The 13,566-nt window shown below is 36.9% G+C and overlaps 1 protein-coding gene across 1 annotated transcript in view; it reads left to right on the top strand.

The window, feature by feature from the left end:
• The first annotated feature begins 1,350 nt into the window (after positions 1 to 1,350).
• Positions 1,351 to 13,566, top strand: part of LOC139943380 (uncharacterized) — a 35,242-nt gene continuing 23,026 nt past the window's right edge. Inside the window, exons 1-3 of the mRNA XM_071940197.1 lie at positions 1,351 to 1,701; positions 2,533 to 2,639; positions 7,711 to 7,805. Of these exons, the coding sequence (XP_071796298.1) occupies positions 1,677 to 1,701; positions 2,533 to 2,639; positions 7,711 to 7,805 (227 nt within the window). The 5' untranslated portion in view covers positions 1,351 to 1,676. The remainder of the gene's footprint in view (positions 1,702 to 2,532; positions 2,640 to 7,710; positions 7,806 to 13,566) is intronic.

A 13,566-nucleotide genomic window follows, 5' to 3' on the forward strand; every position in this document is an offset into this window, starting at 1 on the left:
GTAAACTTTGTTCACCAGTTGCGTCTCAGTGTTTTCACGAAGATAGCACGCAACACAATCTGAGAACGGCCTTCTATTTATTTATTTATTTAAAATCTTCAGACATAATTTTTTGTTGGCATGGGCCGTCCAGGGTAAGGCAAAAGTTTTAAAAACTGTCATCAAAGCGATGTGCCCTCCCAGACCCCTCCAACAAAAAAGATACATGTTACAAAAATACAGAAAATAAAAGCTTTTTGAGGTTGAACAAAGAATTGACTAGGGTGGGATTCGAACCAACGACCTCCGGATTAACGTGCCGGCGCTCTACCAACTGAGCTATCTAGCCCTATTTTGGCGGTTTTCTTATTTTGGCAATATTTTTGTTCGGAAAAATGAAAATAAAAGCATGAATTTTAAAAATGTAGATAATAACATATAAAAGTACAAAACGCCACATTAAATTAAAATCATTAAACACCGAGATAATGACAAAAGACCAAAACTGAACGCTGATAGATAAAACAAAAGCTGGTAGATAAAACTCTTGAAGTTGAACACTTTTTAGAAACCCGCTTTCATTCAAAACTTGTTTCTATTTCTATGTAGATACTTGCCAATGACTCGCACTTAAAACCTAATCTTTTTGGGACTAATTTAATAATTAAATACGAAACTATACATTAGAGACGGGTTCCGTGCTATTTCGTGAAACCCCAAAAGTGCAAACTATGTCATTTTGCGTTTTCACGAAGTAGCAACGTGCCTATATACTACAACACAACATTTTGTGTTCCTTATAAACAGCACTTAAAGCGATTCTGGATCATAGATCCCCTCTATACACTCATCAATTTTACATCAGTATGGCCTTTGTGTGAGCGGGCCGTTGGGTGGGCCCGTGCCATCTCGATGATGTGGGTATGTTCGTTTGTTTTTGTGTTTGTTTGACACAAACGGTTATACTATGTGAGAGGACACAATTATTTTAGTTATAAACAGTTTCAATTTAGCCATGCAGGCTAACAAACATGAATCCATCTTTATTTTATTGGGGGCGCCGCCACTCCAATGAATTCCCTTCTAGTTTTCCCCTTTATTTTGGTTCTAGCATGGAGGTATGGTTTAAGATAATAATCAAGTAAACGCATTATGTAAAGTATTTGCTGATGAGGAGTCCAGCGTTGTTGTTTGTTTTCGGATATCAAAAGAGCCGCTTTTTACTTTCAAAGTGATCTTCAATGTCATTATAGTACCTGTTTATCCGCGGTAGTAGTAATTGAACCCATGATTAATTGACCAATCAGAAAAGCGTGTTACAGCACGTGACCTTTGGTCGACCTCGATATTGATGATAGTATTCGCGAAAGGTGTAAGTATGTAGAGATGGCGAGTTGATGGTTAATTATTAGGTGCAACTTCTCACCTGCCACAAACACACCTTCTCAAGTGAATGTGTTTGAACAGTAAGGTTTCATACAGCGTGGATGTATATGTTATTCCCTCAATAGAAGTAATCTAGACAGAGAAACATAGCAAAAGCGAGAGATTACCCGATTAAGGACATGTCCCCCCTACGACTCCAGTCTACTGTTCCGTATATCGTATTCGTATAGGAAAGACGAGTGTTTTAAGAATGGAAAATGGCGGCCGATCAACACTAACGATGACATTCAAACGGCATTTTCTTCTCCAAAATGCCGCGTAAGAAGCCGCACACAGGTATGTTCAACTTCTATGACATCTTCTTGTTAAACGTATGAATATTGCGAAATTATTGTGTGGTATTTGTGAGGTCAATGGCTGAGTTAATTCTGAGTGGGGAACGGAGGAGACTGGCTGGTTTGTTTATGCATGGGGCCATGGCATGTGATGTGTGCAAAATAAATGCATAATGATGAAGCCTGAATGAGAATCTGTGCATGTAACTGAACATGCTGCAACTTAACACATGTACTCACTTGTGGAATGAAACGACTACGGGTCAGTGTCAGTACCATTCCCATTCCCTATGAATTCTTCACACAAGGAACAATTGAGCTTTACAAATACACATTATAAGTTTACTTACATTACAATTTACTCGCAATACAACATCCAGACCTCAGCTCAGTCATAAAACACAATGAATGGTTGTAAAGTAAGTGCAAGTCTGAATTTCAGATAAAAATGATAAAGTGCATGAATTTAATGATATTGATATTATGGAGTAATGCCATGGACTGTCAATGGGCAATGGGATAACTCTCCGTATCCTACCACCAGGATAATTTTTACAAAAAGGGATATCTCACTCATTGGGGTAAATTAGAAACAATATTATTTCATATCAAATGAAAAAGTTGTGTCGTGATATGGACAATTTCCTGGCAATGGGATAGGTGGAGTTGAGGTGTGCATTGTTGCATCATTGCATGGTGTTATACACCCACCATTTACCCACAGTAACAACAGGTGTTGACTAGTTTGGACCTGTCAATGAGGCTATTATTAGTTTGATTTATTTTACTTCTTTGAGGCCAATGGCCTGATTTTCTATATTCCATATTGCAGAATCGGAAGACGTCTTACAAATACGATGCATGTGGGAGACTGTTTCTGTGTTCCAATTCGTGGGGCTTTTCCGATCTAAATTCCAATTTACTCAGTTTGACTTGGAGGTAAGCATATAAAATAAAAATTATTCCACTAAGACGCAGTGTTTAAAGTTTTTGACTCGAATAAAATCTGAGAATTCAAGCACCCTGAATAAAGATATTGACAACATTTGGAGACCGCCAAAGGGTTAGATAGCCCATCATTCGGTAGAGCGCCGGCATCAATCACCGATTGTAAATCCCAATGTTGCTCGCTCAATTCCTGCTCTACATAGAACTGTTTTCTTTGTTCAACCTTAAAACAATATTTTTTTTTTAAAGACAAAGTTAAGGATTGAATTTCAATGTTTTAAGCTGGGTCATATTGTCACCCTAGCAATGTCACCCACAGTCTCACCAGGCATGATACAAAAGTGTGTTGGGCTTTAGATGCCTCAAATTCAGACATGCTTTTTTCCGCTGATAAACTTTAAATAATCCTTTATAATTTTTATTTTTGAAAATTTTGTCTTGTGTTTAATTTGGGATTGAAAAGGCTGGCTGTTTATTTTTGTTGTCAATCAAAAACATTGTTGCATCGCAAAGCCAAACTCGTCCCTAGACAAAGTCAACCAAAAATTATCACCTGAACAAAGTCACCCACCAACAAAGTATTTGAGTTTTGTGTGAGAAAGGTTGATAGATTTTGTAAACCTAATAAAAAGATGTCCGATTTGTTGTTCCATTGTGGACGCAAGTTTTAATTCTGGAATATTAGCCTACTAATGCATCTGGTAAACCTGAAAGTTTCACAAAATTTACTGCATGCACAATCATGTTTTCTTTACATCTGCTCATACTGGAATTCCTGAAGTCATTCTGTTACCAGCCACATTATTTAGTTTTGAAACATTTTGACCTAAAAAATAAAAAAGAATATTGTATAAAGGGAAACCATGACCAATACCAAGTACAAACAAAAAACTTGATTTTAACGCCCTGGCCGTGTTATTGCTTCAACCGCTGTACACCCCTACCTCACAGAACGCTCTGGCTGTGTTATTGCTTCAACTACAATGATACTACAATGTACAATTCTAGTATTGTGGTAATGCATTGCAAGTAGTGTGATGTGCCTGAAGGAACGATGAAAGGAATACTTCTGTCATTGATTGTCATCATTGTTTACAAGCGACTTTTTTAACTTTACCAATTTTATTGTAACAATATTGGAAGATACTACAGATCGCCTCCAAAGTACCATGGTATTATAATAATTATAAAAAAACAATTGTTGCTTGATCTGCGATGGGGTTCCATTGTTTTTTTACCCCCTCGGGCGTAATTTTTTCCCTTACAAAACACCATGGATCCCATCACAGTGTGCAACAATTGTTAATTATACATGGATAGCTGAGTGTGGGCCAATCAGCAGCAATATTGTTTTTGTAGCCTACTGTTGTACTTTAGTTTGTTATACATGTATGAACAGAATGGTTTGCAACCACTTTTATTAAAGCATCAAAGATGATGTTCATTCACACAGGTTGGCTGGCCAACAGGTTTACTTTACAATGATCTAAATACTGGACATAACTGTCACATGTCACATATTGTACAGCCGGACGTAGACTCACGTTCCAACAGAAACTTACACTAACAGGGAATGTATAAAACCATTTGATTGTTTTAATCGTAATAATAAAACTAAGTGATGCATTTATAGGTAAATATTAAGAGATTAGGTCCCTGCCAAAATTTAACAGCCTAAAGAATGACGAAGAATAAAGAATGACGGATGGCGAAAGAATCCATCGCAAGTTACGATTAAATTTTTGAAATTACACACTTACTAATTAATAATATTAAAATCGACATATGAAGTTCCAAAATTTAAATCATTAGTTTTTGATTAGGCCTATCTGTTCTCAATGTTACACTAAGTTTTTACACCTACTGGCCTTTGAAATTGTTTTAATTTTTGTTAATGAGCGATCGCCTTACATCACCAGGCCACGAATGGCCACCTGAAGGTGAGGGCTACATATTAAAACTGATTTGGGCTTTCAACCCAGTTCAACTGTCACCAGGGGGCCCCTTGCCACCTACTCATTGGGCTGAAATACTGTAGAGTGTTCAACAGTAAAATGCATTTTCATTTCATTTTGTTAACATCACATAGGCCAAATTGGATGTGACTTACAATTACTAATGAGCATTTTTATTTAAAAATAGTAAAATGATTAGGAATCTGCAAACCCTTGGCCATGTTAGTCACTGCTGCCCCATGGTATGCTGGAATCTTCCCACGTGCTGTATTGTGAAATAATAGTGTCAGCCTATTGATCTCTGATGATGATGCTTGCAAGTAACATGTCAAAGGTTTGGTATCAGGATTATACAATGAATGCTAGAAGTCTTTGTCCCTCTTAGTAAGGGGGAAACAGAATGTCCATTGCTAGGTGAAGGCATGCAGTCAAGGATTTCACAATGGATGTTCAAGGGTAATAGTAGGTCAACTGATAGCTTAGCGAAAAGAGGACGTTCTGAATTGTTTTCAAACATCAATATGGACCTTAACATGCATTCAGTTTGGAAAAATCATTTGTTGTAATTAATACTGTACACATCATAGGCCTATACAGCCTCAAGTGGACACTAGAAAATCCAGTTGTGTTTTCTAAACAGAGTCACACTGATCATGGAGGTAGAAATAGTTTCTAGCTGGTTGTGCACCGATCAAATAGTCCTAACAAGTGAGCCACAATGCACACACAGTACATGTACCTGTTGTAGCATGTCAACTGATTGAATGATCCTCTAAAGATATTTGTTGCTTTGCTATGGTGCTAATTTTATCCTTGCTTTAAGAATGAATACTTGATTATGAGATGAAAATCTGTCATGATGGTTGGTTTAATGTGACCAAACATTCTCTAACTTTGGTGACTGCAGTAAGTTGTGATACATAAGTATGAGTAGATGGAACAGAAACTAAACCAAATTCTTAGAAAAATATTTTTATTTGAAAATTGTTGTTTTCTTATTTAATTGTTACCTGATCAATATTTCACTTCAAGCTGCACTATTTAAAAGGACAGAATCAGAATTGATTGACACAATTGATGTCATAAATATTGTGAATGTCAGACATGGCAAGATTGTATAAAATGAATGACCTAAATGTAGCCCGGACTAAGTAACGTGCATAGTGCAGATACTGTACTCATCTACATGTTAAATGTAAATTTACATCAGAGATGATGTGTTATTACTCTACACCAATACGTGTGTTTAGCTATGGTTTAGCAATGTATACTAAAAACGCCCGTGCTAGCATTTTAATACAATTACTTTAAGAAGGTTTATTGGTGCAGGATAAAAACACAATAATTCTTGGTCATGTTGGTGGTCTCGAGAGTATTAAGACTAGTGCTGGGCGAATAGTGAAATTTTGATATTCGGATACCGCTGGCCAACTATCCGAAATTAACCGGATATTTGAATAGTTTTTTTCGCAGCTACAGGGCGCTATTAAAAAAAAAAATATATATATATATATATATATATTTTTTTTGCCGCTTGAGGGCGCTGTTCGTTTGTGAATGAGATCGTATGGGCGGATTGATACTAGTTTTAGACAGTGTCACTCGGTTCATTCATAAAAATAACTGGATCTAATTTAAAGATGGCGATTTGCTTTTTCTTTTGATCGTGATTGACTCTACGTGAAGGAAAACTTTCGTAATCTTTGAACAAATTACGTCAGATAAGTCATTGTTTAACTCTTCACGGAGGTGTGCATAGTTAAATACTTAATTTATGCTGTTTTATGCTGTCTTAATAGAAGTTTCATAAGGATTCAGACAAAATATTCCTATCAGTTGTCGCCCGACGTCCGCGGATATTCGGATATTAAAAGAATATCCGGTTACTTGGTTGTAATTACAGAACTATCCGGTTTATAAATAGGTATTCGCGCCCTATGCGGATATCCGGTTAAGAAAAAAAAGGCATTCGCGGTTACGGATAGGAAAACCTATTCGCCATTAACTGGATATTCGATTAATTCGCCCAGGCCTAATTAAGACAACGGCGATGGCAAAGATGGGGTTTGAATCCTACCCAATAATGTATGACTGGAATTTTTCCCAGGGCTTTGAAAATAGGCAGTGCTTTACACCGGTGTCAGGACAGTGCAAGGAGATAACTACACATTATGTATGCATGCCACTGAAGGACTGTGTTGCTTCAGCTTTACAATATTTTTTTAGTGTTACATGAAATTGTTGCCATCTTTGTATTACATTTACAATCCAATTTACCACAACAACAGTGTGTAATTGGAGATCCCAAGCGACTTGAACGGGAGAACATTCACGCAAGTGGCGAAGCCACGAGTGCCTTTTCCAACTTGTTTGTGTTTATTAAAATCTCAATTGTTGCTACCCAAAGTAGCAAAATTATAAACCAGTCAGAAGCTACAGGGGTCAGCATACATTTAACAAATTATGCAAATTGAAAAATATACAAAGTGATTAGTTTGAAATTTGGTATGTACTAAAAAAAAGTAATTGTGTTTTCTTTTTTTAGAGAAGTTTTCATAATCTTGGTTGTGATCCCTGGCTAAACAGCAGTTCAAGTTTGAATGACTTTCAAGTTCTGACTGGCGTCCCCGAACAAATTACAACGTACACATGTAGGGAGACCTCACAGTGTAGTCTAAATAATACGCATTGATCCAGAGGTTGCAGACTTAGCAGGTCCTGCTAAACGTAAAAACAAATTCAGACCCAAAGTTGTTTAAATAGTTTGCTCAGTCAGTTTGATATCCCATCTTAAAAGCTGCAAGATTGAAAACATAGTGACAGTTTTTATGTACTACATAAAGTACTAAGGTAAAAATTAATATAGATTTACTTTGGTGTTTCTTTGTTTTTAGTCAGCAGTTTAAAAAAAAAAACAGTATGGAAAATAGTTCATCTTCAGTTGCAATGTTTTCCAAACTCATTTTTTTTGTTACTGTGGTGTACCATACGTCAGGTTGGGTGCAATTGACTATTACATGTAATTGTGTAAGTTTCAAACTTTCACCAAACACTCAAATGAATGAAGAACATGTTGATGTCTTTTTGTTTGCTGTGTGCATTTTTAGGATTTTGAATACAGTTTGGCACAAGAGGAGAGCATATTGGTTGCAGATATTTTTGCAAGGCTGCTTCGCTTCTCACTCCAACGTACAGATATTCAGTAAGTACATGTACGTCTAACACCTCCTTTGTTTTCCTTTAGTTTGGTAGGCACATTGCATCTTGCAAAATGACCATGATTGATAGTGCACATTTTACATTCAAGAACAACTTTCTAATACCAAGATTCAAATTGTTGTCCAAATTGCTCTGGAAACCTTATTTAGGCCCAGTAGTGTTTTTAAATTATACAAATTAAGAGCAAATTGTTTTGTTGTTGAAATGAAAGAAGTGCGGGTAGAACCATACCTTTACTGCTGAAACTATCGGGACACAGTAAATTATGTCACATGCATGTAAGGTCTAGTGTTTAAACAATCTGGCCAAGTTCTTTTCTTTAGATTATTTAACATTTGCTGTTAGCCATTAATTGCATTGTTTTGAGAATACATACTCTGTGATATTTTAGAGTAGGTGTGTTTGTTCCATGGCTGCTGACCAATCAGCAGCAAGATATTCAAGATCCTTCACCCTTGAGGATTAGAAAAACATGACATAAATGTCCATTACATTCAGCACACTCCACTTGCTGACTGGGATTATTGATTTGGCCAAATGTTTATGTAGGAACTCCTAGTGATGGCCTCGAGTCAAAGTGCCCTTTCCCTCTTTTCATTGCCCTTCAAGGCAGCTGATTATACTCCCTATAGTCTGCACTCATCTTTTTATAAGTCTTTTATTGACAGGAGCAGCTCTTGTGCATTCAACAGTGCACATCAATGTTCCATTTAGCCAATAGAACAAGTGCATCCTAAATAAAAGTAGCTCAATTTCATAAAGGGAATTTCTATCCTCTAATGCTCCAAAACAAGAACAAATTCTGCTCTGCAAATATAATTAGGGTTATTACTGGAATCTTACGAAGTAAAATGCGTATCATTACACACACACACTGTATACATGTACATGTACATGACCATGGAAATGATGTATACACATTGTACCGTGTGCACAGTTCATCAGCCACGTAACAAATACCTTCCTCTATGTAAATGCAAACCATACTGTTAGTATCAGCATGTTGTGAGTAATAGTTAGTCTGAAGACAGCTTCCTTTACTGATCATACTGCAACCCTGGATACTTAGTGCACACCACACAATGCACTGCATACTCTACATACTGTAACCAACTCCATACTGCTTGTCAATGGCCTTTATGTATCTTAAACACATGTATTGGATTTACATTGGCCTTTTTTCATGTGGTATAATGTGCCTTCACAGGTGATCCTGTGTTTGACACCAATTCTCCCTAGTGATGGGTTACAAGCATGTCACATAATACATTTTATTTTTACTAATTTTTACTATTTTTACTGCCATACCCATAGCAACAAACTTCTTTCAAACCACAGAGATCCTTTTCATTTGATTGGTTGAACATGCATCACATGTCCTACGTACATTATTTTGCCATGGTATTACTGCTGTAGTACATGTACATGTAGAGCGTCTACATATCTAAAATGAATCCTTCCTCTCCTGTTTGTCTAACTAGACAATTCTTGTCACGATGAAACCCGGCTTTCCATTTCACTTGGCGTCACCTTGTGAAATGGCAGACCTTCGTTTATAGAAATAGAAGGAGCTCTTTTTATCGCGCTCTTGAGAATACTCAGGAGCAAATCACTCTTCTTAGATTGTCCAGGAGCTCAATTTGTTTGACTAGCATACTCAGTTTATGATTACTAAAATGGTCAGGTCAGATCGGACGTACACAAATAAAATTTACAGACAAATAGAATAAAACAACCCCCATCCCACTTCCGTGTGACAAAATACCGCACAATTTTAAGGTTTTATGTTTCCTTTTTTCTAAAATGTTTTCACATTTGATATAAAGCATTAGAAAATACACATTTTCTTACGAGAAAATACGTCGTTGATCCATGGTTGATCTAGTAGTAGTTCTAGTATTGCACAGACGATGTATACAGTAGCGTGTGTGTGTACACCGTGTAGTAATATAATGTACCCGGCTGCGAGTTCGTAAAGCTAGCAATCTGTTAATTGCGCTGCTCAATCTCGAGATTGCACAACAGATGTTCATTGAGCTACGTGTGCCGACGGTATGCGCTTCGCCCTTGCATTTGCGCCGCCTGGAAATGCGTTAAAACTCGCACGTGACACGTCGAGTCTTGTCTCAATGCGTTTATTGCTGGTTCGTGTAGATTTTACCAATAGAGGGCGTTTAATATCACACTAGTGCATCGTTCCAAAGCGACCTCTAGCTATCAATGTTTCTTTTTTTATTGTCGCACGCAAAGTAACAACGACTGGTGTGTATTCTGCTTTTGTGTTATAAATAAAATACACCTTAATGATCGAGGAGGAGCGCTGTCGATCGCGCACCTGAAGACAGCCCCAGGAGCGCGGTAGGAGCGCGAGCACGATCGCGCTCCTAAAAAACGAAGGTCTGAAATGGTATAGTCCAGATTTCACCTCACCACGCATATATTCTGTGACAATGCACTCACATTTTTTTCATTTTGTTAACATGCATCTACTGTGCATGTAATAGGCCTATTTGCACAACATCCAAACACATGTAGCAACAAGTGCTAAATACCCATAGCAATATGTGGTTCCTTGTATCGTGTACAATGTACAATGTACAATGTACATGTACATGTATATGTGTGTCTAGGGAGAATCTTTGTATTGGGTGCTACACAATTCACTACATTTACTCATGCTCTATGGTTATTATATTACTATGACTCCCTCGGAGTGTTCTTTTTCCCGAGGCAATACTGAGACGGGATCACCATGCAGTTATTTTGTTAACCAAAGCAATACGCAGCAGTCGGTTTGCTCAACTGTATGTAAATGTCTTAGAGAATTAACATTTTGACTTGTGTCTTAAAGAGGGCCCCAAGGTTACATTGTAGCATTCAGTTTGTGGTGCACTCATTTCCCGATAGATCCCCACTAATGGAAGTGGAAAAAAAGGTTACAAGTCTCCCACCCATCATGTAGAATGACATTATGATTATCATTCCAGTGTGAATTTTATTATCTCAACTACGTCAGTTGAGGACACTTTTGTAGTTCATTTGATGAAATTAAATCAAAGAGGCACTGAATTTAACTTTTGACTTGTGTACAAATTCCTGCTGGAACTGATGAATGTATTGAGAAACCTCAATGCATCATGTTCCAAGTTTTCCTCTGAAAGAGTTAAAGGCACTGGCACTTTTGGTAATTGTCAGTGACCAGTACATGTACATTGTACAAGTATTCTCACTTGATGTATCTCAACATAATGCATGAAATAACAAACCTGTGAAAATTTGAGTATTGCATTACACTGTGTAGTGTCATGTGCTTTCAGATGCATACTTAAGGCTTCAGCTGAAGTCTTTTATTGTTTGGGTGAGAAATTACCTCTTAAAAACTAACTAACTTTAGCCAGTTCTCATAATGTTTTGGATGCTATCAATTATTTTGAACACCTAGTTAAAAATGTTAGTCAGATTTTTGGCCCCAAACATTAAAAAATATATTTTTTTGAGTGATTGGTATTTCAAAGAGTATCACCTGCTCTAACGAAAAAAGTTTAACTTATACTTTTACTGGTCAGGAACCATGGCAAAAAAACGTTTCTTATAAAACACATAAGAATTGGTCACGTGATATTGTCGGGATCTGACAAAAACTAATTTTGAGCACTTGATTTCACTGCTATTAATAATTGGCGGACTTTTTCGAGCAATGGCTCAAATAAAAGCTTGTAACTTTCTCGACCCCCATCAAAATACCTATTGAATTTTAAATCAAATTTTTGGGTCAAATCGGCCAAAAAACTGACATAGCATCTTTAAAGGGCTACAATATACATTTGGTATGAAATAAATTACATTTTACACAATTTTTAAAGTAAGATTTAAAAAAAAGATAGAGACTTAATTTGTTCCACCTTAAAAGGGACTCTTTCTTGGAAGCTATGTTTGTGCAGATTGCATTCTGAGCATTCTAATGCGGCCAACTCACTCACCGACAGTGTAGATCAACAGTGTTAGGTAATTAATAATAATATAAGGGGAATGTACACATTGCACAAACCGCTACACAGTAAACAGGATTTCATTAGCTGAATGCCTATTGATTTTTGAGATGGTGTGTTGATATAATGTTCTCATACAGAATTCATTATGTTTGTACACAAACATGTTCATGTATATGTACACATTATTTGCATGGTACTACAGGTACAGATGTATTATGTAAAGTCTTATCTTATTTTGTAGGCCTGTACTCATCTTACATTGTACATGTCGTGAAAATACTTGAAAATGAACATGGAACATGTTTGCTTGTACAATGTAAATGTAATTGAACAAGGCATGCTAACAAGGCATGATAACAAGGCATGCTAACAAGGCATGCTAACAAGGCATGCTAACAAGGCATGCTAACAAGGCATGCTAACAAGGCATGCTAACAAGGCATGCTAACAAGGCATGCTAACAAGGCATGCTAACAAGGCATGCTAACAAGGCATGCTAACAAGGCATGCTAACAAGGCATGCTAACAAGGCATGCTAACAAGGCATGCTAACAAGGCATGCTAACAAGGCATGCTAACAAGGCATGCTAACAAGACATGCTAACGAGGCATGCTAACGAGGCATGCTAACGAGGCATGCTGTATAATTATTGTTCACATAAAGAGCAATTTTTAAAAATTATAATATTGGCATTCATCATGTCACTGTAGTACTTTCGTGTTTTACATATGTGCTGTTTTGTTGCATTATTGCCATTGCGCTAACTATGTATCTGTTTATATCGCCACATTTTACATGTTGTTCAATATTATATGACTGTACTAGTGTTGCCAAATGTGTTTAAGACAGTGATTGATGCAATACTGTAACAGTAACAAATCAACACAGTGGAGTCACTTCAGTGGCTTCCACCCACAAAAACAACAATATGGGACTTTTGGGACACTTGGTGGCAGCAGACTTACCAGGAAAAATCCATTGTCTCAGTAATGTGCGCATGCTCAGGACTACGTTATCAATGGAAAATTACCTGGTAAGTCTGCTGCCACCTAGCGCTCCAAAGTCTCCTATTGGTTCTACATTATGTACATGTACTGTACCTGTCTGATACATTCATGTCAAGATACAATCACTGAAATCAACTTAGTTGTCATAGTCTTACATTACATGTGCCTCATTTTCATATAAGCTTTGTACACAGTACACACTATAGGCCTGAGTGTACAGATCATTGAGAAAGTACACGTACATGTAATACCTCATACATTGTAACATCCACTCAATGTGAAGCCAATACACAGTGTGCCTTGTTCCTTTTTAAATAAAAGTACAGTTAATAAAAGTGAAACTTCAGTCTATTGTTGCAACAAAATGGTTAATGACCTCAGGCTTTAAGCACCTTTTGACACAACACACAACTAAGGAATAAGAGCAGTCAAGTAGAAATAATTGACAAGAGAGAGGGAGGCAGAATGCAGTCACAAACAGCAAAGGGAAGTTAGACCTGATTTTTTCGGATTTTAAATGTCTTTTGCTGTAGTATTTGTCAATACCCCCACTACCTGCGCATTCAAAAGATAATAACACCACTGAAAATATAAACATACAGTGATCATTTAAATACCTCAATTATCTAAGAGGTTGTTGAGGTCTGTCAAGAATGCTGACGTTAGGAACTCAAAATCTTCTACCTTGATTTAGTTGAAAGGCATAGGCTGTCAAAATTGTGCATGATATCTTGCTAGGTACCT

This window comes from Asterias amurensis, chromosome 10, assembly GCF_032118995.1.
Source record: "Asterias amurensis chromosome 10, ASM3211899v1".
Lineage (NCBI taxonomy): Eukaryota > Metazoa > Echinodermata > Asteroidea > Forcipulatida > Asteriidae > Asterias > Asterias amurensis.